This window comes from Lynx rufus, unplaced genomic scaffold (assembly GCF_022079265.1).
Source record: "Lynx rufus isolate CCGP_SWC_20201006 ecotype Redwood Valley unplaced genomic scaffold, mLynRuf1.p SCAF_6, whole genome shotgun sequence".
Lineage (NCBI taxonomy): Eukaryota > Metazoa > Chordata > Mammalia > Carnivora > Felidae > Lynx > Lynx rufus.
In genome coordinates this window covers 50350561-50376589 of record NW_025814878.1, presented here as the reverse complement: position 1 = coordinate 50376589, position 26029 = coordinate 50350561, and the positions used below count along the sequence as shown (strand labels likewise).

At 42.7% G+C, this 26029-nt stretch overlaps 1 protein-coding gene across 2 annotated transcripts; it reads left to right on the top strand.

Annotated features, from left to right (window-relative positions):
• PRDM1 (PR/SET domain 1) lies at positions 1-23324 on the top strand. 2 transcript variants are annotated; one of them, XM_047101905.1, is made up of 7 exons: positions 1-365; positions 1995-2234; positions 8655-8774; positions 12375-12627; positions 18254-19353; positions 19826-19954; positions 20330-23324. In XM_047101905.1, exons 1-7 carry the CDS (start codon positions 324-326, stop codon positions 20900-20902), a joined length of 2457 nt encoding a protein of 818 aa, XP_046957861.1. In that variant the 5' UTR covers positions 1-323; the 3' UTR covers positions 20903-23324. The 2 variants fall into 2 exon arrangements, with proteins under 2 accessions (XP_046957861.1, XP_046957862.1); XM_047101906.1 differs by lacking the exons at positions 1-365; positions 1995-2234; positions 8655-8774 and adding an exon at positions 10140-11262.
• Positions 23325-26029: the final 2705 nt, after the last annotated feature.

The window sequence follows — 26029 nt, the reverse complement described above, 5'->3', positions numbered from 1 at the left end:
CCCGGCGAGTTCAGGTATGGCCACGCCCCCCTTCAGCAGCTGGTGGGAGTGAATCAGACGAATGGGAAATCTGCTGCAGGGAGGGGAAAGGAGCCTCCGGTCTGGTTAACACAGACTGAAAGTGCTGCAGTGACACTCAGCCCTCCAGTGCTGCGGAGAGGCAGAGCAGCGCGCGGCACCTGTCCGCGGCCGAGAGAGCCGGGACGCGGGCGCCGGGGCGGCCGTACAAAAGGAGGGATCGCCGAGGTGCGCGTCAGTCCTCAGCCCGCCAGGGGACGCGGAGGAAATGTGGACTGTGTAGAGATGAGCGACACTTCTCTCCGATGTTGGATATTTGCTTGGAAAAACGTGTGGGTACGACCTTGGTAAGGAACTTGATGTTGTTTTTCATCCTGAAATTGATCAGAAATTGTTGTTGTTGTTGTTGTTGCTGCTGCTGCTGCTGCTGTTGGCGTAGTCGCAGTAGAAACCAGAACTGCTTCTGCTTTAGGGCGCTTAGAACTGTCAAACATTTATAAGACTTTTTCCTTATGAATCATTAACCCCTTCAGTTCTAGGCATAATTGTCAATTCATTGAAACTTCGGTAGTGGCTCCTGCCCACCCCCGTCAAAGTAACTCCTCCGGGTTGGCTTTATGTTTAAACTTCGCTAGATTTTAACATTTATTTACCATCATGACTGTCCATGTGGGAACTAAATGAACACAAGCAAGTTTGCTTAAGTCGTAACAGGGGAAAGACAACTTTGCATCTGACTTCTTTTTAAAAGAGCATCATGTTTAGGGAAGAAATAGAAGAATGTAAAAGAGAGCCACCTTGAAGGACTTCCGCCGAGTGCTGTGTTTACATTCTAAGGAGGACACGTTCTTACATGGAAATGATACCCGCGTTCCTACTTTTTTTTTTTTTTTTATCAAGCCTTGTCTATATGGGAAAACATTCCAGAAGTTGTTTACCTTTTTTCCTCTCTCTCTCTGGAAAGCACTTTTCCTGAGTGCAAGGGGGGGATTTGCGGGAATATCCTTATCAGTTTACAAATGGAAGCAGTGTCTGTCCTCGGAGCTTCTATATTTGTTATAACTTTAGTTACAGTAAACTGAAGCACATCAGTGACTTCTGGGAATTCGTACACTTTCAGATTTAAATGGAAAGTGCTATTTGTAGCTGAGGGCTCCTGAAGGAATTCTCTCCAGGGAATGCTATTGAAGAGTTTTTATGCTTTGTTGTTTTGCTTTTTCAAAATTTGGCGTGAGATGCCCACCAGTCAGAGGAAGCTGCCAGGAGTTTTCCCCTTTCGCCCATTTCTCCTCCTCTTTTTCCTGTGCTCCAAATCATTTCTGAAAAGCTGCAGCTCAGGGGTGCTGGCAGGATGCAACCCTTCCAGTCTCCCGTGTGAGAGGATGAAAGGGAGCCCTGCAGCAGAGGAGGGGGGGCGGCGAGTTGTTTTGAAAGTTGTTTTGCGTTGGGAGCTGGTGGGAAAGTTCAGTCTTCCCCATTTGGAAAAGGCCGGCTGGGTTCCGCTCCTGCCCCACACGCGCTTTCCATTTTTAGCTTCATTCAGAGGCAGACAGAGCTCCTTCCTCTTCCTCTCCTTGTTTGTGACACTTTTCTGAGGCAGCTTTTCCACAGCGCGGAGGGTCTGGCGGCCATGACCCCAGGCGTTCTGGGACATAGGACCCAGCGCCCACAGCATTTTTCTGCTGTGAGAGGTAAAGCAGGGATTGTTTGGAGGTGTTTCTTTTCTTTTTTCCACCCCCCCCCCCCATGAGGTTGCCACAGTCCGTCTTTCTTTTTTTAAAAAACTAAGTAAGAGTGGCATTTTAAAACCTCGCTTCTTCAAGGCAGTCTTCTTTATACGGCTTTTTGGCTCTTACTCAACTGTACCAAGCACTCTTGCATCTGCTTTTAAAGTCTTCAGACTACTGTATTAGTCATAGCCTCTCACAGGGAGCCACAGGACAATGGGGATTAAAGGCCTTTCCCTTCTCTTCCAGGCTGCCCCGAAGTGTAGCTCCAGTGCTGTGAGGTTTCGAGGGGTCACCGCCGGGACCATGAAAATGGACATGGAGGACGCAGACATGACTCTGTGGACAGAGGCTGACTTTGAAGAGAAGTGTACATACATTGTGAACGACCACCCCTGGGACTGTGGGGCCGACGGAGGGACCTCAGTTCAGGCAGAGGCGTCTCTACCAAGGAATCTGCTTTTCAAATATGCCACGAACAGCAAAGAGGTAAGCCTGTGGTTTGTTGCTGGAGAAGATTGGCACCTGACGCCAAATCTCCCTACTTGCCCTTGCGGCCTCGTATATCCGTGAGAATCTGTAAGTATCAATACTTAATCGATCCCTTAATTCCCTTCTTTCATTGCTTTCTCTTTCCCCAAGTCTGTCCTCCTCATTTCCTGCGGCTCTCAGCTGCTCCCTACTAATTAGTAAACAGTTCAGTCTTTTGGTGAGTTGACACATCTTGGGAAAGCTGCATTGCAGAAGGAGGTGGGCGAAATTGACAGTGACCTTGGAGAAAGCCACTGTCCACCCCCGGACTCCCTGACCCCTGGTCCTCCAATTGTACGGTAGCTTCTGAGGGAGAAAACTTTTTCTCAGGGGGAAAAAAAAAAGTTTTTCATGTTTCTTTTGTCTCCTTTTGGTCATGAGATGGCTTTATTCTTTTTAATGAGCCAGCTTTATTAGCTGGGTTTCTAAAATTATTCTCAAAACCTTGACGTGTTTATGAACTGAAGTGATGGTGTAGACCAAGAAGAGGTTCGTGTAAAAGTGTCCTCTGTCCGGATGACTTCAGAGCTAACCACTGTGTTTATCTGCGGCAACTCCTTTGCTCTGGCTGGGCTGGCAGGCCGATTCCTTACTGGCCTCTGAAGTGGGTACACCCTTTGTTGTTTCAAAGGGGCTGGAAACCCAAACTTGGAATGAGCAAAGGATTTGTGTTTACCCTTTTATATAACGATTATAGTGAGGCGTGATGTTTAGCTGTGAAATAACTTGCAGAACCACCTCTGGTTTTGAGAATTCAGCTACTGCGGTTGGTTGTTCTTACTAGTCCATAAGCTGAGCTGACTTGAGGGAATCAGCCCCCCAACAGACTTCCCACCACCACTACTCCCATAGGTTACTGTCACTTCCGTCACTGTCTTCAGAAAGAAGTGATTCCTTGCTGTAGGAATCCATAATTTGATACTGGGACAATTCATTAGAGCCATGTCAGATCACTTTCCTCCTTCCCCAAGGAACAGTATTTGAAGGAGTCGGGGAGCCTGTTTGGGAAATACTTTGTCTCTTTCCTGTTTGTGTCTGAGTTCAGTGTTTTCGGTGAGGGGGAGACACAGCTGTCTAAAATTAAATAGAGCAACTCTGCTTTGAGTTTCATTAAAGCTTAACCTTTTTTTTTTCCCCCTGCTGGAAGAATGGAGGCAGATTTTTTTTTAAAGCAAAATTTAAATTGTAGTTGTACATGAATGTTACCAAAAATTTAACCCCCAGAGGTCAGCCTTAATTATACCTCTTTCTGAAAGTAACCCTCTTCTCATTGAAAGTCTCATAAGATGTGGCCCGTGGAATCAATGTAGGATTTGTTTGGCTATTTAAGGTTTGACTGTGGTTTTAAAAGGTGTAGTGTGTTTTTTCCCATATCACATCTGACCAAATATTGGTCCGTTCTCAGGGTTCATTTTTGTGCTGTGTTGCCCTGTCCTGCCCATTGTTTTGAAATAAAGACCTCTATTCTGTGGTTCATCTTTGGCTTTTAATTCTATAATGTTCTTATCGTCAGTTCAGCTCTTAGCTTGTTTTTCAATTTCCATCATTCTGCTTAAAATCATAGCTCAATAAAGGAATGCCCTCAGATTATTAGTCCAAGGTTCAGAACGATAGTCACTTACCTAAGATGTATTGTGAGAAGCGTGAGCCAGGACTAGGAGCAAAGTTCTCTTGACTTCCCCAGCCACTGCTTCTTGATTATGCTACACTGGCCCCTCTTGGTGTCACTGTGGTTTTATTTATCGTCTTTACATCTTTCAGCCAATCCTTTATTAAGCTTCTTTGGTGTTCTTTTTTTTTTTTTTTTTTTGGTCTGAACATATAACTTCCTATTTCAGTATGTTCATGCAGTATCTGTATCCCTAAAGAGGGTCTTTTCAAAACTAACCTAATGAGAGATCAGGGCCTTCTATTCTATTTTCCCACATCCGTTCCTAATCATAAAAGCAACCAGGAAGCCAACTTAAATGTAATACTGTCTTACACTCACTCTGGAATTTGTACCTGTTTTTCTGTTTCTTTCTTCCTTTTTGCCCTTTTGGGAGAGGACAGTTTCCTTAAGGTGGTGAAAGAAGCCTGGGGAATTGAGCCATTGAGGGTGTGATACCTGCAGACAGTTCTAGAACAGAAACCTTCAGGATTGATGAAATGTTTACATTATCATTATTCAGTTAGTTCTTTCAGTCCCACCAGCCATGGAAAGAGGAAAAAAAAAAAAAAAGCTTTCTACGTGGGGTTTTTATCTCACTGATTTATCTTGCCCTTCTTTACATGTTTTCATTTAAATAGCAGAAGATGTTACATTATGTACTGTTGTGCTGACATACTGGGGGATTTTTTTTTAACAAGACCATTTTTCATTATGAATTTGTGCTATGTGTCAGCACCTTTTTTTTTCTTTGGGTTTAAAAACAAAACATACAAACCATATTTCTGATCTTGACCCTCATTTTTAGATTTGGTTTAGAATCATTCTGCACCTTTAATGAGGCTGTTCTTACTTCCTATTTCCAGAACTGAAGCCAAATATAGACCTACTATTCAAAACTTTTAGAACTTTTTTTAACTGATGGGTTATTCTTTTAGGGGGATTTTCCCCTTGTCCTCCTGAAATAATCTTTTGTGAATACTTGAATACAGCAAGATCAATTTAAGCATTTATATTTTAGAAGCGGTAGCCTGTGTTGAGTTTGCTTGTATTCAAGAGGCACAGTGGCTCTGAGTCTGACCTCCCAGAGTCATGCGGTGATAAACATCAGGCCAATGATGGGGACTCGCTGAATGTCTGTTTTGATTGAAGTCCATTATTAACTCAAGCCATCTGTAAAAAGTATCTCTCCATAACATGCAATTCCCTCTTCTTCATAGTGCCTTTTATTTGTGAGACAATGTACCATGTTTCCTTTAATACAAAGATAATTATGGAGGAAACCTTCCAAAAACATCTCCCATCCATTCCCCACCCCCTTTTTAAAAAAATGAAGTGAATTGCAAGCTGAAGTCCTAGTCCACTACAGAGTTCTAGTTATCTCAATGCGAATATCCTTGTCTTCAAAATAGAATTTTAATCGAAGAAATCATTTTTATAGGGGCAAAGCTGGGGAGGGGGAGAGATAGCTAGTAATTTAAATCATCTTAATGTAATTTGGGGTGATGACGCTCATACCACATTTAAACTTGAATAAGGTTTCTGCTTAAAGCACGCTGCTATGAGTGTGTATCTGTATATTCCTTAAAGGAGGAATTGCTTAAAAACACACACAAAAAAAAGTTTATATTCTCCTCGATATCAGACTTTGATTTAGCAACCCCCATCCTAAGTTGTGAAATCTTCATTTTGTATGATGAAAAACAAGCCCTTTTTTTTTTTTTGTCTGGAAGCCTCAGACATCAGGGTGTGTCCTGTAACCGAGGCCACTGACAGAGACAGATCTGCCCAAATGGTGGAAGGATTGGACCCCAACATAATGCATGGCATGGAAGAGCTTGGCCGGAGGCAAGAGAGGGGCAAGGATGTGTAGAGGCCAGGGTCTTGTCCCTGATAGGTTAATGGGAGGCACACAGCAGCCTGCCCCTAGTAGTAATTCTTTAGGACCCTGGTCAGTTCCTGTGAAGTTTCCTTCTTGAGATAGGTGAAGACATTCTTAATTAGTCTTTTTAGCACTGTGAAATCCAAGGCACACACCAGGTTCCTCTGTATCATGTGCTTGCTCCAAGGATAGAATGTTGTTGGCTCAGGTTCACAGCTGGATCTTTCTAGGTCCAGAGGGAGAATGACTAGGTCTTCCACTTCCCATTAAAAATGACCTTGGTTTCTGTTGCCCCTCCACAGTTACCTAGCCGAGTACTGTAATCTTAAAATTGCAGCTTGTATGTCCTCTTTGAATAATGTCTCAGACACAGATTTCAGATGAAGGTATTTATCCCATATGAAAATGCTGGACTGGGAATGGATATAGATGGCATATAAGCCATACAATTCTTTCCAATCTTAGAAATTCTATGACTGTTTATCCACTTTTGTGTTTATATGTTTCCTATAGCTCTTGTATAATAGGAACTTAAAATAATAGGGTTCTGTCTCACTTGTAAAGATAATCCAATATTGAAGGCTCTTTGGCTCTTTTTTAAATCAGAAAACTTTCATAGACCTCTCTTCCACAGACCCTCCTCTTTTTAATTGTTCTCCTGTCTCCTCTCCTGCTTAATTGCATTTGTAAAGTTATAAATGGCAAATACTGTCTTATAGCGTCCTCGTGACTTTCTTATACTTGTACTCAAGTAGGTGCTGGGTGGCTATGTCTTCTGAAAATTCTTTTGTGGGAACATGATTCTGTCGAGTTTTTTGGCCATAAGAAAACTGTATGTGTTTTCTTAGTATAAGATTGATAGATGAGAAGCAAGAGACCTCATTGGTTAAAAAAAGAGCAATTCAGAAGAAAAAACCTGACCTCAATATAATGCTACTTGTTGGTAATCAAGCTCTGACTCCCAAGACACTGTCTTCAAGAGACTATAATTTAAAACAAAGTTGATGAACCAGTTGAGTACCTTTCTTTAAATTACTGCTTTAAAGTGGATATGTTGAAAATATCAACTACTAATTATTGGCTCACCAACAAATGACATTATTTGTTTTTCCTGTTTGTCATTTTAATATTATGGAATAATCACTCAAATGTGAATGCCAAATGATTTGCGTGTCATAGAAGTCAATTCCATGAATTTTTCAAATTAATTAGGTGCAATAATGTAAATAACGAGCCTCTGAATAAGTAAGTCTACTTCAGCTTTAGTACAAATTTTTATCTCAAGACTGTTCTGAGGCACTCCTGTCCCCAGTCATTTTACTGCCAACAAATACCAATAACGATGAACTGTATTGAAAGGGCACGTAGATGTAAATGAAGGCAGAGGAGGAGGATGAAATGAACATCTGCTTTTTTCAGCTCTCTGCCAGAAATTCATAAAGTACCAAAAATAACACTTTAGCTCACAACCTTGTTTCAACTTGTGTTAGGTGTAGGAAATTTTCTTTCTTTCTTTCTTTTTCCTGTCTTTTCAGTCTGGGTACGCTCCATTGAGGCTTTATATTGAATACCAAATTGTTAAAAAAAAAAAAAAATCATTGGCTGATGAGAAATGTACACGAGAAAGATTGGACTTTACAACCATGTAGATGTGCTTATTCCATATCCATTTAAACAGATTTAAATTCTTGATGGAGATTTATTGAGGTATCCACGTACATCACAACCAAAATCTGAGAATCCCCTGTGAACATTCACTGATACATATATTGGGATCTACCATTGCGGGTACACAATTACACAGGAGCCACCGGGCTTCATAAAACCTGGAAATAAATATTCTCTTTTACCTCTCCTCTTGGTCCATGTCAGTAAGGTATTCAGTAAGTAAAAAGTATTCAGTTTTGGACAAGAAAAAATAAAAATGGGAAAGTGACTGAATAAAAACCAAAACAAAACTGTAACTGCAAAACGTTGCAGAGGACCACTTACAGAATTCTTTTGAATAGTGATGAATTGCTTCCTGATTCGTGGTTGGTGATTTTTTTCACTCCCTTAAAGAAATTTACGATCAAGGAGGAACTGGCATAGTTAACATGTTTCTTTAGCAAGGCTCTGGTGTGATACATCCAGTCTGAGAAGGTCATTTCCTCAGATCTTAGAACCCACAGCTCTCCTCCGTATAAATTCCATTTCAAAGGATAACTTTTGACCACTGTTGAGTAGAAGATGCTAGAGGAGAACAAAGTTACTTGAAGATCTTTCTTCTATTAAGGAGAACTTACAAGCTATGAAAAAAAAGAAAAACCTCATCTGGAATGAAAAAACATATAATGTGTTTTGCTTCTGGTTCCTTAGGTCTTTGTGGAACAACCAAAGGGCATTATTTTGGTTTCTGAGGTTAAAACTATTTTATTCCCCTCAAGCATGCTATGTTTATAGTTTGAGGGAGAAGGAGAAATAAGAAACTAGGAGCAGGCTGAAGTAGTTTACTCTTGACAGTCTAATTCTGCAATATCTGATTCTAAAATCAGGTAAAACAATGATTATCTTCTCTGTTTTTCTAGCATGAAAAGTAATAATAAAAATAAAGGACCTTCAGTCACCAGAGAATAATCCTTTAGATGATTTTCACGCTTGGTTGGGTATTTGCTTACGATCCGGGAGTATGAAGGATGGCCTCCCCCTAAGATGAAGCTTGTTATTAAAATTATGTAGGCACCATTAATATCTGCTCTCCATATCATAATTTTGTCATTGTTGATTGTACTACCACTTGACAATTCAATGAAAAAGTTAGTTAATATTTTACAGTTGAAGTAATTGTCTCATATTTTACCCCTTATAGGTTATTGGAGTAGTGAGTAAAGAATACATACCAAAGGGAACACGTTTTGGACCTCTAATAGGCGAAATCTACACCAATGATACTGTTCCTAAGAACGCCAACAGGAAATATTTTTGGCGGGTAAGTAGAGAAAATTGTTTCAGACTCTTTAAGAATTAAGGGAAAAAAAATGGAGCTAGAATTGCTGGGTCACTTCCTTTTTCAACCTATACTAGGGCTCACCACAACATTGGGGCCCCTGTGGACGCAGGGCATTGTAAGCAAATGCGATTGAAACTGGTTAAATATGTGGCTCTAGAAAAGCAGCCTGTAGGTGATTAGGGATGGAGATATGGACTGTATGTGAATCTTAATTTTTGCAATTCATTAGAGCTTTGTGATGAAAGGAAACAGTTTGCTGCTTGCTTCAAGGGTAGGTTCATTTGCATTTCTCTGCAAGGAAGTAGTAATGAGTCACCAAGCCTTAGATTTCACCCCTTCTTGATTTCTTGCTGAGTTAACTTTAATTGAATGGAAGAGTAATCGTAAATGAATTAGCTTGAAAATACATGCAGTTAAGGAAGGATGCGTGGAAGATGCCACTAGGGGAGTGGAGATGACTAGGACTAGTCATGCATCTACACGTAAAACTGTTGGATGTGACTGTATGCACATTGCTCCCATAGCATAAGGGAAATGCTTACAATCATGGGAGAGCATAAAGGTCTGGCCCATACAATTTCCTTTGGAATATCAAGATTAGAAAGGACCTCAAAGATGAACTAATTAGATGGGTTTTTGAGTAAAAGGCTCTGAATTAGAAGGGAACAGAGAAAAAAATTGGACTGCTTTCCATCTTCCCGTAGATTTCTAGGATATTCAGTTTTCTCAATTAGAAAATGAGAATATGCTTATTAAATTTAAAAGTAATTTTTTTATACATACTTGCATAAAATGATCCTGACTACTGGGGAACCATGGTTTGAATTCTTTTATGAAACAGCTGCATGATAACAACAAAAACTGGATTATACTTATTTTGGCCAGTATTTACCGAGGATGCCTATATCTTTTGGACAAGTGTCTTTATAAAAGGCTTCCATTTGGGGATCAGTCAGAAGCTGTTCCATAGAAACAGGATTTTTTTTTTTTAATTCAGGAAGTTTTGTGTTTTTAGAAATTTATTTTGCTATTTTCCAAACGTGAGAAAATTCTAAGAATTGTGTGCTCACAATTTTTATTTAATATTTACACATGCTTGGGGCACCTGGGTGGCTCAGTCATTTGAGGGACTGACTTTTGATTTCAGCTTAGGTCATGATCTCACAGTTTGAGAGATTGAACCCCACATCAGGCTCTGCACTGACAGTGCAGAGCCTGCTTGGGATTCTCGCTCTCCTTCTCTTTCTGCCCCTCCCCCACTCATTCACAAGCATGAGCTCTCATTGTGTCTGTCTGTCTCTCAAATAAACTTTAAAAAAATCTTTAAAAAAATAATTACACATGCTTCAAATATATTTACTTCATGACTTCTAATGGGCAAAATGTCAGTGAGTGCATTTTTGCCTTTCTTGCCAATATAATTTTCTCAGAAATGAGCCACAGAAGTGTGTAATTCTTGGAGTCAAAGGTCTGAATTAACACATGCCAGCATAAGACTTAATGATGTGTGGTCATTTTTTTTAAAAGGCAAGAAATACCTAAGAACCTCCTGTCTCTGTCCCAATTCTCTGGTTCATTAAAGGTTCTCTATAAGTAACTGAAATGCTTTCCTTGGGAGGATTTATTTGAATCAGTCTTTCACATACAAAGGATATTGTAGGAGAAAACTCCCCACATGTTGTTAAAAGCATCCTGATTTTGCTGGCAGGAATATGAACATCTGTTGTAAGGAAAGAAAAACTTCCATCCAGATTACACAGGCAAAGAAGAGTAGGGATGTTCAAGTTGAGAAACCAGTGAGTGACATTTCTTGTAACTGTACTATGAGTCAGCACATTTTTAATCTTCCTGATAATATATGGCAATGTAGTGAGGTAAGAGAGAGCAGTGTTCATTTGACGTATGCATTATTTTATTTTCGAGTGTGTGTGTGTATGACTTCATGGCATTGACATTTCTGTCTTTTAAATGAGGATAACAGTAAATTGTAGTCCATGGATGGCTGACTGGAATCTCATACCCGTAGCTTTAGAAAGCAGTCTCCGCCCAGCGAAGAGTGCAGAGCGATGGAACCCCATGTTCCTGGAAGTTTGCACATCAGAGTAAACAAACTTGAAAACCCCTCTTGATAGCAGAATTCACCCAGCCTTGTTCCATTTTCTCTTAACAAAACACACCGCAAAAGCTCTCACAAGCTGCTTTGATGAAGCCACATGTATTTCCCCCTTCACAATTTACAGGAAGTTACTCTTAAAAGAAAGTGATTCTGGTGTTTACTGCCCGTGTTAAAGGGACAGAGTTCCTTTTTGTTTCTGATAACGTTTGAGTGAAATACAGAAACGATTTATAGACTATCATAGTCAGTATGTGACTAGGAACAAAGCAATAACCTGCTGTCCGGTTAGAGCAAAATTTCTGCTATGAACAGTGCCCTACTACGCGAGGACTACAAGTTGCAGATAACCAGGTATTGATTATAGATGTATAAGGAAATTTCTTAAGACTGAAGAAAAAATGGTCCATCTTGAAAAGAGGGAGAGAAAAGCTTTCTGTGGAAGCGGAAGGAGTTTGTTTATAAAGTAGTTTCAGCAAGACTGTAGGTTTTAATTTTTCCTCTTCTTACCTCTGCCTTTTCACTGAGGAGCCTGAGTGCATGTGTTAACCAGAAAGTAGTGGTACTTTGGGGCAAACTTTGAATTCTTCGTTATGCGTTGCCTTTAAAGAACAGCATAGCTTATTCCTGTTCTTTTTTGAAAAACGCGTGCCTGTGGCCCTGTGGGTGGTGTTTTAGCCAACCACCCTTCAGATAAGAGGGTTCCCTCTCCTCTCCTTTGGCTTGAAAGACAAGCGCAAGGCCGAACATGTTTATCAAGAGGAAAAGTGACTTCTCAGTAGACTGTCAAATTCTGGCTTCTGTCCCGGTGCTCACTTTGTTATGGCAGGTGAAGTTCACCTTTGCCCCACCCAGTGTTTCCACAAAAAGGCAAGGTTCCAAGTATTCTTATGAACAAGTGTTACTTCTGGACTTGGAGGCTTGGGGGTGGAGGATGTTTGCATAGTTTAAGCCTTGGGCGGGGGTGTAGGAAACGGCAAGTACAGAGGCCATAGAAAAAGCTGAGAGACTCAGTTTGACGTATTCAGTTGACTTGGTCTTCTACCCAGTGACTCAAAGCATTAAAAGTCAGCATAATCGGAACTAAAGTTAGTAGCATCGCCCATTTGCCATTCACGGCTGTAGCAAAAGTAATACTCTCTGGTGGTTTGGTCCGCCTGAGGCGGCTTCTTAAATGAAATGTTGTGTTTCATTCTTCTGTTGTTTTTCCCCAAACATGAAAAGACGATAAAACTGAAATGGAAAAGGTAACTGACAAAGTGTGCCTTACCTGTTTCTGCCCTTACTTATGCTGATTCAAGACTACTCTGGCTAAACCGATTTCGTTCTTTTTTCTAACTGGGCCACAGGGAACGAGAAAGCACACTCCTCCGTACTTGCTGTGTTTATTCTTCAGGGTGCCGGGGAAGCTTTCCATTGCTTTGGGGCTGACTTTCTTTCACACGTCTATCTTTTCATTTGGACAGATCTATTCCAGAGGGGAGCTTCACCACTTCATCGATGGCTTCAATGAGGAGAAAAGCAACTGGATGCGCTATGTGAATCCGGCGCACTCTGCCCGGGAGCAAAATCTGGCTGCGTGTCAGAACGGGATGAACATCTACTTCTACACCATTAAGCCCATCCCTGCCAACCAGGAGCTTCTTGTGTGGTATTGTCGGGACTTTGCAGAAAGGCTTCACTACCCTTATCCCGGAGAGCTGACAATGATGAATCTCAGTAAGTGGATTATAGAACAAAAAAATAAAGTAAAATAAAAAATGCCAGTAATGTCAGTTCTGCCCCTATGAGCTAATAACATGTTGTTTAATTATATGGCTTCATTTGTTGGGCCAAGTAGGTGGCTTAAACAAGGGACTAGGAAAAGGGAAAACAATTTTTTTTGAGTCCCTATTCTCCATTTTGAAACTCGACCATGTAAACTATTAAAAGCTATTTTGAGTGTTTAATTCAGAAAATTGGAGGAAGAAATATATATCCAATTGTAATCCTTCCAAAAGGGGGCAGGTAGTAGTATAAAAGGGATTGGTCCTGACATGCCTAGTCTTTAAGGGATAGCCCTTGTTTGTGGTGATTTGTTGGTGCTTAAAACGTGTGTTGAAATATTATAGAGATGCACATTTGGTTATCAACTCACGGTCTGATGTAGAACATCCAGGATTGTCTCTGGAAAAACTCACAGCTACAATTTTAAAAATACTCTTCTAAATGGATAACTCTAAATATTTTATATCATACCTTCCTTCCTTATGGCAGAAACCTAATCCTAATTATCTAATCTCCTGATCCGTATTACAGTAAGCCACCTATCACTTTATTTTTAATTTTTTTAAACCTTTTAAATTTATTTTAAAGTTTACTTATTTATTTTTTTTTTTTAATTTTTTTTTCAACGTTTATTTATTTTTGGGACAGAGAGAGACAGAGCATGAACGGGGGAGGGGCAGAGAAAGAGGGAGACAGAATCGGAAACAGGCTCCAGGCTCCGAGCCATCAGCCCAGAGCCCGACGTGGGGCTCGAACTCACGGACCGCGAGATCGTGACCTGGCTGAAGTCGGACGCTTAACCGACTGCGCCACCCAGGCACCCCTACTTATTTATTTTGAAAGAGAGAGAAAAGGCACAAATGGGGGAGGGGCAGGGAGAGAACCCCAAGCAGGCTCCACACTGTCAGTACAGAGCCTGACTTGGGGCTCAAACCCACAAATTATGAGATCATGACCTGAGCCGGACATTCAGCTGACTACGCCACCCAGGCACCCCTATCACTTTATTTTAACAAATTCTCAGTTCCTTAGGTTTATAAGCTTTTACTTTTTTATTTGACTATAGTTAATGTCCTAACCTCTCTGGAAAGGGCTACCTCATTTTAGTCATTCTCAAGTGATCTCTAGGAACAATTTAAGAATTGCCATAAAACTCCAATCTGTTGTAATTATGGTTGTATGTTCTTAGACTGCTAAGTTTTAAGGAAGTTTTTAACATTAAATCCTTCTGGCTTAAAGTTTTGGCATCTAAATTCTGAAATTTTTGTAACTATTTGTTTTGATATTATTTCAAACTTACAGAAGAGTTACAAGAATAGTACAAAGCATTCCCCAGATATACCAACTATTGATAATGAGGTCTCAGTTGCTTCATCTGAAGGCTGAATTACTTTAGTTCACGTTTTCACCTTTGAAACATTTGGAATGAATGTTAACATAAATTAGAATTTTGGATTTTGACTTTAATTTTGGGACCTGTTAACCAATTACCTATCCTACTCAGGTGTAAGCCAATTCTATAGCTATTTGGTGCTCATCCCACACTGTCTAGTTTACTTGATCTCCCTAGGATTTCAATACTGTGTTTGTCGCTTTCTGAAAAGGTGGGGCTGTAAAAACTTACCAAACTCCCTCATAGGATCACCTTTTAGGTTTGCATTCGTGGTCCCAAACTGCACCCCCCCCCCCATACACACACACACAATCATTGCACCCTTGAGCTTCAGGAAAAGGTCTTGGACTCCTTAGAAACAAGACGGCTTCCAACCTGAGCATGAGGGGGGAATCAGGTCCTGATGAAAGGTGTCCGTTCTTTTCCCTCATGTCTCTTCAGAGCTCCCAAGAGTCTGTCACATGTGCTGAGCACCCCAGGAGCCATTCAGCTGTTTGGGCCACTCCCCACGGCCTGGTGGTAAAAGACAACTTCTATTCTAGCAGCTCCTCTCACTAGAGAAGATGTGAGGAAGGTGTGCTGCTTACTCTTGACTTTCTCAGCATGGCAAGTCACTTCTTGACGGTCTCCTTATACTCCTTGATCTTAATCATTCATGGATTCAGAGAAAGACCTTGGTGGGTTTTTTTTTTTTCTTCTTCTTTTTCTTAAACAGTAACTCTGTTTGAAGTGACCCACCCCAGTGACTCTGCCCCAACCATGAAGAAGCTTTCTCACATACATCCTTCACCCTGTGTGGTTGCAAAGCCCCTGCATTTTTTTTCCCTGACGAAAGGCTTTTCACAGTATCTAAAATTCAAGTGCTTAACTCTTTGTGTACAGAGCAACTTGTGTGTATACCGCGAAATGACACTTTCGTTCCCACAAATGTCCCTTTTCGTCTGTGCAGAAATTTTTCTAAATGGAGGTTTAACATTTTCAGATACCCTTTCCTTGTCCAGGATTCCTAGTCAAGAATGAGAGTGAACAATAACCAGTCACATTAAGCCAAGACTCCTGCTGCAGATTGTGAAACCAGTTGTCCTAGGTGTGGTAGCTGATGATTGAGCCTCTGATCAGGAAAATTTCCACTATTTCATCAGGCCTAATAGGTAGATTGTGTCTTCAAGTGAGTTGTGTTGGGTTTCCATGCTTCAAGCACAATAAGAGGTCTGTGCCAAAATCTCTGTGAGGACTTTAAATGGCAGTGATGGTTCCAATGGGAGAATTTTGAGAAGAGATTCTAATTAAACGGAGGTAAAAAAAAATAATAAGTAGCCAGAAATCACAAATTGGCGTTTTTTAAAACTAAAAGAGTAGAAACTATTAAATTTAACTCTTAACCCCTCCCAAGTTTTTTGGTATTTTTTTCCTATGTATCTAACCAACCCATCTAGAAAACAGTTGACCAAATTATAGACTTCTAAATGTTAATCTGCTTTCTCAGTTTCAGTTGAAAACAGACTTTGTTTTGCCTACTGCAGAACTTCTAGGTTCTTTCTTGTAGTCTTGGGGGTTCTTATTATAGATCGAAAATGTGAGTCGGCATAATTAAGCCATTCAGAGCCTTCAGAAGCAGTTCACTCTTGAAATGACTCCGTCCGCCTACAGCCATTTAAGATTTAAGAACAAAAACAGATCTTGATTTTCTTCTTCATGTTAACTCAAGCTGCTGCTGAGTGGGAGAGTCAGAAATGACACCAGCTCTACTGATTACTCAGCTGCTGAAGGATGATTTTTTAAAATGTACCTTCACAGAGATAGACTCCATGACTTCCACCTTAGAACATCTTAGGGGACTAACGTTTCCCTCTGGATATTGTTTTGGAAGAAGATACAAATTGATTTCTATAAAGGCAGACATCTACTGTGATCTTACTCTAGGCCAGGCCCTGTGCTAATAAGTATTTTGCATAGAAAATGATAAATTCTGATTTTCCTATCATTCGGCCTAATCATTAGCTCTGTTTTCAGTTTATTTTTTTATTTATTTTTTTAAATTTTTTTTTAACGTTTATTTATTTTTGAGACAGAGAGAGAGCATGAACGGGGGAGGGTCAGAGAGAGAGGGAGACACAGAATCGGAAACAGGCTCCAGGCTCTGAGCCATCAGCCCAGAGCCTGACGCGGGGCTCGAACTCACGGACTGTGAGATCATGACCCAAGCTGAAGTCGGACGCTCAACCGACTGAGCCACCCAGGCGCCCCTCTGTTTTCAGTTTAATAACTGAATTATCGGGGTGCCTAGTGAGAACACCTGACTAAATATACGAGGACAGTGCTACTGATGGACTCCCGCTTCTTGCTTATGGTTTTAATCTGTTGAATTTTAGAACCAAGAGAGTATTGAAGCCACCAGAAACATTATGAGACTCAGGTGTAATCTGCCACATAAAAATGGCAGAAACAGGACGGTGAGGTTTCTGTATGTTCATTTTAGGAGGGTGACATCTTTTTTTAAATGTGGTCCTACGTGGGTGCCTTCAAATTGTTCTTTTTCACCTCCATAAAATTCCTTCCTGTGGCTGTGAGATGCCTCGCCTATCAGTTTTCCAACTTCGTTGTCTCTCTTCCTTTACCATTTCAGCTTTAAAAAACAAAAGTGACAATTTGAACTTCCTGCCTGCTGGGCCTCACTGAAAGACTGATATTGGCCCGATAAGGGGTTATTTATTTTGGTTTAGTGGCTTCAGAAATCCCTCTCCCTCAACAAGCTCTCCATCACTGCCCCCATCAGCATCTTCCCTGATAGTGTCCTGGCTGTGTTTATTCTGGGGCTGCTGGCTCACCCTGGAGTAACTGATAACAGCTAGCAGGAGATAACATTCTCCGAGGGCCTCTCACACTGGAATCGAATCCCTCAAGTCTGTCAGCCCAGAGAATGGATTTGAAGAGTTCAGAGTCTGGACTTCCACAGAGTTCATTTCTAGACCTATCAGATATCAGGCCTGGAGTGCTTTCTCAGTGAAATCAAACGGAAACTTTTTTTTTTTTTTAAGGCGACGACGAATGATACTTTTACAGAGGCTTCCGCATGGTCCCCCAAACCTGTCCTCTTACGATGCAGAGGCCAAGAGCTCTCCTGCCTCCCAGAGCATCCGCACACATGGGAGGGTTCATGCCTTCAACCTACTCCTACTCATGGGGCAGCTGTTGGGTTGGAATGATCGCCCCTCTGATAACCAGAGCTCCAGCAAAGGAGCGTTAAGTTTTACTTTTGATTTCCAGGGAAGGCTGAACGGGTTGTTTTTGGTGTTCCCTGCTCTCACTGGTGTTTTCCCAAAGGCATCGTTTGTTCAGTGTATTCGGAGGGGCAGGGCTGGCGATGGCCCGAAGAGTCTGGAACTGTCCTCATTGCTGCTGTTCCTAAGTAGTGTATTTACCGAGTAATAATATAGAATAAATGCTTTCATCTTAGCTGCCTGTTTTCTTTGGTGCTCTAAGTAATTGAACTGGCTCGGGAAGTGCCTGTTGTGGTTTGGCAGAGAAGAGTAGGTCACGCCTTGTGATTCCAGGGGACAGCACTGCTGGGAGCCTGGTTAGACCAGACAGAACCTTGGTGCAGTTCCTGTGCGGTCAGCAAATCGGAGGGGAAAGGGTGGCATCCACATTGCTAATCTATTTAGCACAGGCAGTTTGAACAGGGTTTTATCAAATTCGTATTAAACAAGAATCGAGGCGAAAACTGATGACTGCTTGTTACTTGAAATGAGTCTTAATCTTTCACATCTAGTTCGCAGGGTGTGCTGATTTCCTTTCCGTATACTGTGAACATCAGAATGACTTTTATTAGCCTCTGACACCCCCACCCCAGGATTTTTCCACCCCCATTTTAATGGAAGCTCTCCTATTCTAGCTTGAACAGCACTTTGCCATCATACGGTTTTTACTAGTAGAAACAGAAAAATCCAGACGGTGCTCTTCATTTGAGATGCTGCCACTGTCCCCACTCTGCTGAGAAGGAAACCGAGTGATGTGTGTAAGCAAGTGGCCCCGGGCCCTCTAGAATGAAAGGGCGTTGAGAAGCCAGGTGTCTCTCGCTTGTGGCCAGCTGGCACTTAGGTTTTCTCCAGGAGAGCGCAGCTTTGGAAATTCACTTCAGTTCTCTCTCTAACCTTGTGAGTAACCGTCCGTTCTTTATTTCAGCACAAACACAGAGCCATCCAAAGCAGCTGAGCACCGAGAAAAATGAACTATGCCCCAAGAATGTCCCAAAGAGAGAGTACAGCGTGAAGGAGATCCTGAAACTGGACTCGAACCCCTCCAAAGGAAAGGACTGCTACCGCTCCAACATTTCCCCCCTCGCCCCAGAAAAGGACGCGGACGACTTCCGAAAAAACGGGAGCCCCGAAATGCCCTTCTACCCTCGGGTCGTTTACCCGCTCCGGGCCCCTCTGCCGGAGAACTTTTTGAAAGCCTATGGGATGGAGAGGCCGACCTACATCACTCACTCCCCCATCCCGTCCTCCACGACCCCGAGCCCCTCGGCGAGAAGCAGCCCCGACCAAAGCCTCAAAAGCTGCAGCCCGCACAGCAGCCCGGGGAACACGGTGTCGCCCCTGGCGCCCTGCCCTCCGGAACACCGGGACTCGTACGCCTACTTGAACGCCCCCTACGGCCCGGAAGGCTTGGGCTCCTACCCGGGGTACGCGCCTGCCCCGCACCTGCCCCCGGCCTTCATCCCCTCCTACAACGCCCACTACTCCAAGTACCTTCTGCCCCCCTACGGCGTGAATTGCAACGGCCTGGGCGCCATGGGCAACATGGGCGGCGTGGGCAACCTGGGCCTCTTCCCCCGGCTCTACCCCGTCTACAGCAGCCTCCTGGGCGGCGGCAGCCTGCCGCACCCCCTGCTCAGCCCGGCCTCCCTGCCCAGCTCGCTGCCCTCGGACGGAGCCCGCAGGCCGCTGCAGCCCGACCACGCGCGCGAGGTGCTCGTCCCGGCGCCGCACAGTGCCTTCTCCCTCCCCGGGGCGGCCGCCAGCATGAAGGACAGGGCGAGCAGCCCCACCAGCGGGTCGCCCACGGCGGGCACGGCCGCCTCGGCGGAGCACGTGGTGCAGCCCAAAGCTACCTCAGCGGCGCTGGCGGCCCCCGGCAGTGACGAAGCCATGAATCTCATTAAAAACAAAAGAAATATGACGGGCTACAAGACGCTGCCCTACCCCCTTAAAAAGCAGAACGGCAAGATTAAATATGAATGCAACGTTTGCGCCAAGACGTTCGGCCAGCTCTCCAACCTGAAGGTAGGCCTTGCGGCGTCGGGCTGCCCGCTAGTGCGCCTGCGCCGTCCCGGTGCGCCCGCCTGCGCCCCGGCGCCCCTGGGCTTTGCTCGCTTTGCGTTTTCAACAGTTGGAGACCCGGGCCCGGGAATAGCCCATGGGGCGGGGGGGTGGGGGGGGGTGGTTTACTTTGCTTTTGCCATCGCTGGCTGTGTGGCTTTGACCTGGTTACATCTCCTCGGCTGACTTTCCTCAGAATAATGAGACCGTGGAGTTTGGGCTGGAAGATCAGTTTATAGAGTCCTGCTGGCCCGTGACTTTTGTTCCTTTCGTTCAAACAAAACAGCGTTCCGAAAACCTCGGGGCTCTGCTTGTTGGGCTTTATCCTGATGGTTTTCTTAAGATGTTTGCATCATAAATGCCCGAGTCCTTGAGCAGACATGTGAGGTCTTCTGGCCAACGCAGAGCACGGCTAACCCACGTGGCTTCTTTCCAGGTCCACCTCAGAGTGCACAGCGGAGAACGGCCTTTCAAATGCCAGACTTGCAACAAGGGCTTTACTCAGCTGGCCCACCTGCAGAAACACTACCTGGTACACACGGGAGAGAAGCCACACGAATGCCAGGTGGGCAGTGTCTCTTGGTAGAAGCATTAAGCTCTGTAGGAGGTGTCTGAGGCGTACCCACCCTTTGTCATATAGCCCGCAGTTTAAAGCAACACGAGAATACTGGCTTGCCACCGGCCCATAGCCTTGCATCTGCTGATGAGCCGAGATGGTGACACAGCCAGCTTCCAGTGGGTGGAAAATGGCAGGGGAGTCAACGCATCCTGGTGTGCAGTGTGCCCACATCTCCCTGTTTGCTTAATGCCACACCGTAGGTGCCACAGGGAGGCTTCTTGCCTCACAGGTTGCTGGGCGTTGGTATGTGAGCTTGCCCTTCCCATTGGCAGCTCTTAATCTTCTGGTCTTCCTGTCTCTGCCCTCTTCCCCGCACTGTAGGTTTGCCACAAGCGATTTAGCAGCACCAGCAATCTCAAGACCCACCTGCGACTCCACTCCGGAGAGAAGCCGTACCAGTGCAAGGTGTGCCCTGCCAAGTTCACCCAGTTTGTGCACCTGAAACTCCACAAGCGCCTACACACCCGGGAGCGGCCCCACAAGTGTGCCCACTGCCACAAGAGCTACATCCATCTCTGCAGCCTCAAGGTCCACCTGAAGGGGAACTGTCCTGTGGCCCCGGCCACGGGGATTCCTTTGGAGGACCTGACCCGGATCAACGAAGAAATCGAGAAGTTTGACATCAGTGACAACGCCGACCGGCTCGAGGACGTGGAGGACAACATCGATGTGACCTCTGTGGTGGAGAAAGAAATTCTGGCCATGGTCAGGAAAGAGAAAGAAGAGACTGGCCTGAAAGTGTCTTTGCAAAGAAACATGGGGAATGGACTCCTCTCAGGGTGTAGCCTTTATGAGTCATCAGACCCGTCCCTCATGAAGTTGGCTCACAGCAACCCACTACCTCTGGGGCCTGTAAAGGTCAAACAGGAAACAGTAGAACCAATGGATCCTTAAGATTTTCAGAAAACAACAAGTGTTTTGTTTTGTTTCGTAACTTATGACTTGGCAAGTCAGGGTGCCTGTAGCAGATGCTTGTACATAATTCCAGTGCTGCAAAGCTCTCCTGACGGCAGATGGTTTCCCCTCACCTCTCTGGAATAAAAGAAGGAACTCCAAAGTTACGGAAATCTCAGGGCATAAATGAGGCAAAGACAATATATATATACATATTATATATACTTATTTACACCCCATCTATATATTTGAACCTGTGTATTTTGACTATTTGTGTGGATATGTTTGCATAGCCTTCCCGTTGCTAAGACTATTGCCTAGCCATAATTATTTTTTCAATGATAATCCTTCATAATTTATTATACAGTTTATCGTTCAAAAAGCAATAATTAAAAAAGTTTACAATGACTGGAAAAATTCCTTGTAATTTGAGTTATAAATGTTAGAGTTTTGTCTTGTGGCCATTCTTTGTAGATAATTTCTGCACATCCGTCTAAGTACTTAAGATTTGGTAAAGAAATACATTACTTCAGTTGACCTCCCTCTGTGATAACAGTTTGAAAACGAGGTTTGGTATTGCCAAAGTTAGACAGTTGATGTGTTAATTCATAAGATCTGTCATTTGAACAGCATTGTATACCTTGGGGGGAATGTGTGCAGAATTACCCAACAATAACTTAGAAGAAACAAGAAAGGGAATCTTGTGTGCTTCCGTAGGTAGTTCAGATTTTTTTTTTCTTCCCTAGCCAGGGATTTACCAGAAAGGAGACAAGGCTTTGCTGACCCGTCTCCCTCTCCAAAATGCAGGGACACCCCACCCCAAAGTCATGTGACCATTCAGAGTGGTCACATGACTTCTGCATCCCAGTGTATTATCTGAAAATGTGAAGAAGACAAAATGTCATGTTTCAAACCACTGCAAAATGTTCCCAAAGCACAGGTGGTTTCGTATGTTTGAGGTTTGGGGGCTTGAGTCTGGGTGTTGTTACTGGGTTTTTTGTTGTTGTTATGTCAAAATTGCACAAACATGGTGCTCTACCAGGAAGGATTTGAGGTAGATAGGCTCAGGCCACACTTAAAAAACAAAAACCGAAAAACGGGTATTCTTGTTGTCTTAGGGTAAAAGCAGGCAATGCATGTTCCTAGTCCCAACACATCAATTGTATTTTTTTTTCTGTAAAACTCAGATTTTCCTCAGTATTTGTCTTTTTACATTTTATGGTTAATTTAAGATGAAAGGGCATTGCAAAGTTGTTCACAACAATTACCTCATTGAGTGTGTCCAGTAGTGCAGGAAATGATGTCTTATCTAATGATTTGCTACTCTAGAGGAGAAACGAAGTGTGCTCCAGAAAGATCGAATGTGTGCCATTCTGTCTTTTACTCTGCTAAGCCCAAAGATTACATGTCAGCATTCAAGGTGTAGCAAAGAATGATGTATATTTATAAATCTATTTATACCACTATACCATGTGTATATATAATATATTTATAACCACTTAAATTGTGAGCCAAACCATGTAAAAGAACCTACGCTTCCTAAGGGCAAAAAAGAAAAAAAAAAACAAAACACAAAACAATCCTTTCTAAGATTTTGCTTCACACATGACCTGACAATCACATTGGTGAGCTTGGGCACCCCCTCGCCACTGGAAGAGACCTGAAAACCTTGGTGCAAAGGCGGGGGACTGCATAACAACCAAGGAGAGAGTCATTTTTCACCAATAAGGACAATCTAAGATGGCTTTATTTTTGTTTGGCCACGTTATGAGTCTGGTCACACCCAAGTCACAGAAATAGTCCCATTACTCCCTTTACCACTGTTAACTTTTCTCTCTTCATTTCCTTCCTTCCTAAATAACTGATGCATCACTAATCAACCTGGTTTATATATTCAGCCTTTTATTGATGGCAACTAATGACAACCTGCAGAAAAGAACAACAAATTTAGGATAATCCAGGGAAACCTAAGAGCCTTACTGATCTGTTCCTGTAAGTAGCAAAACTGACAATTTCTTTATGGATCAGGGTTTGACAAACACAGTCCTTAACCGTAGGTAAACCAAAGCATCACACTCTGACATGGACACCAAATACTTCCTATTCTGCTCCTTTGTTCTTTTCCCTTTTGTGCTTTCTTATTTGTGGGAATTTTTACCAAGACCTGTGTGGCTTGCGACTTCTTGATTCTCTTTACCATTTGACTTCCCCTCGTAGGCCTCTTACATGTGAATGTTGAGCCCACAATCAACAGTGGTTTTATTTTTTTTCCTCTAATCAAAGTTAAAACTGACCAAAGTTATTGGCTTTTTACTTTGCTAGAACAACCAACTATCTTATGTTTACGTACTGGTTTACATTGTTATTTATGTGCAAATTGTCAAAATGTAAATTAAATATAAATGTTCATGCTTTACTGATACTTGTGTAGTGTCTTCAGTGAAGGGCCAGTGAAGCGACATCTTGACCGAACTGTAAGGGAACACATTTGAACATGACACAGTTTGCCTCTCTCCTGCCCTGTCCACCCTCCCTGCCAGCAAATGATTCCTTCATCTCCCACCTCCATGTGAGACCACACTTGTGAGTGATTGCAGTGTTGATCTGTCTTCTCTCATAAGTGTAAGATTTTTCAATTATGAGCTATGAAAGTGTTCTCTAAGGAAAGCATTTCAAACATTAGCCAGTAAATGGGGGAAGATTTATTTGCTTTTGTTGGGTTTTGTCTGTTTTACTTTCTTGATGGGGATGGGGTGGTGGGGAGGATAGGAAGGCTTAGATCAATTCCGGAAATGCCTTCCTAGCCTCATGCCAATGTGTGTGTGTGTGTGTGTGTGTGTACCCAACCCACTCACGGGTAAGGGGCCCTTAGGGAAGCCCTGGAAACCAGGTTGAGGAATAACACTTTGCCCAGTCACGTTTTTGCTTCAGTAGCGAGCACTGAGCATGCCACAGGGAATAAGTTCTTTTGTGCTTCTGCATAGTCTTCCTGCCCTACATCCCGTGGTATTTTTTTGTCCCTTCACATTTAGCCCAGAAAGTAGATCTGCCACTTGTTCATTGAAAACAAATTTCAAGAAAGCTGTTTTACCAGAATCTGGCCATTGTTCGGATGAAACCCAGGGACATGGTGGTTTGGCCATGCAGTCCCAGTGGTCATGTGGTGGGAATGGGTCTATTTGCTTGTCCATCGATGTTCTAAAAACTAACTTGTCTCCAGGCACAAATAAATTTGAGTCTTATTTGGCAGATACGAATAGGAGGTGCTTTGAGACAACTGTTAGTGCCCTCAGTGAAAAAAACCTAAAAGTCTTTTGCAAATAGTGCTCATGCTTGCCATGTCATCTATTACCAAGTTCATGGTCCCATGTCCATGCTAACCGCATGTTAGGAATAATGCTCCTTACATTTGGATACTCAAAACTGCCCAATGTTCTTTTTTATGTTTCTTCTTTATATTCACTTAAACATCTGTGCCAAGAATTTGAAATGCTGCCAACATGTAACTGTGGAGTTAAGAAAACCAGAACCCTATTGTCATAAACGTGCCAAATGGTGCTGGTTGCACTACTAAATTCTACAGAACCATTGTGCTAATAATTTTTCAAAACAAAGCCCAATAAGATTCAGAGTGTAACAGTTACTGCCATAAATCATAGTTCTTTACTTGGCAAAGCATACCTTTTTTTTTTTTTTCTTGAGAGTTATATATCTTGGGAATTCTTGTGGACTTAGCTGTTTAATGAAACATTACATGAAAAGATAATATTCACTAGGAGCTCAAGTCCACCCAGCTGACATCCACACAGTTGGATCAAGGCTTCATGCAGCTGTTTTCAGGGCAAGACAAGAGTGAAGAAGTCATCTTTTTCTGAGTCTTTCCTTAAAATAAAAGCTCTGTTCAGAAATAATAGATTCAATTCCCCACCATGAGGGAATATACAGAATGTATGGTTCCATGGGAGTTTATGGGCACATTTCTAGATTATTTTTTCCCTCGAGGGACAGGCAATCTATATAGGACCCATAAACTTGTATAAATGAGCTCATTCCTTCGTGTGTGTGTGTGTGTCTGTGTGTATGTGTGAAGTCTTCTTTCAAAGGAGATAATGAGAAAAGACCAGAGTAGAGAAATGAAAGTAATCAGAGGCACATGGTGGAAGACTTCTAATGTAAAACCAGGCCTCAACGATAATCTGGTCTAGAAAGGAAGGGTGTCCCACAGAGAGCAGTAGCTTAAAAAATTAATGAATAGGAGAGAGGTTACATAGAATGTGATCCTTGCACCAAACCGGAAGACACTTCATTTCCTTTAGGAGATCATGAGGACTTTGTCCATAACATGTCCATTTCATTGTCAACTTCTGGCCGGAAGAAATCAGATCGTTCTGAGCACTGGCTACCTCTCTGGAGTCCACTTCTGGGTGTACAGCAGCTGCAAGAAATGTTTCAGGACTCCTAGATAATTCTCCCATCACTTTCTTTTCCAAACTTCAAGTCCTCAGAACCCCCCAGTCCATTTGCTCAAAACGCTGCTGACAGCTGCTGCTTAAATGAGAAGTGATTTTAATCTCAATACAGCCTTAATTATGTAATTTAGGCATTTAGGCAGAAAAAGAAAAAAAACACAGCAAGATTCCAAAAAGTTATTTTTAACCTGATTTATGCAAATACTCTCCATGCCCAGTTTCACAAAATACTGTAAACTAACAAACCCTCTCCTAGTTTGCTCCTCTTTCCAGGTTTGACAAGTAGTGAACCAGTTGGCCACATGTAGATTTCCCTCTCTCTGGATTTAAGATAAAAGCTTTTATTTAGTATAAACATAGTCACCTGATCATCTTCTTCTGCCTTCATTAAGAAAGAGGAAGCGACAGGTAAGTGCCAATGGGTAATTTTGATAAGAAATTCTTCAGTGTATTAACAAAAGGTGGTTGTTTCCATGGAATTGTGGAAACAAACTCCCCACCTTTAGGGATCTGAAGAACTCACCTGTACATGAAAGCAATCAGCTCTTCTCCACTGCAAGCGAGGAGCAGAGCAAAGGCGATAAAATTAAACCATAGCAGAGGAGGACTTGGGTTTAAATCACAGGGACTAACACTTATCTTTAGGGCTGGTATCACA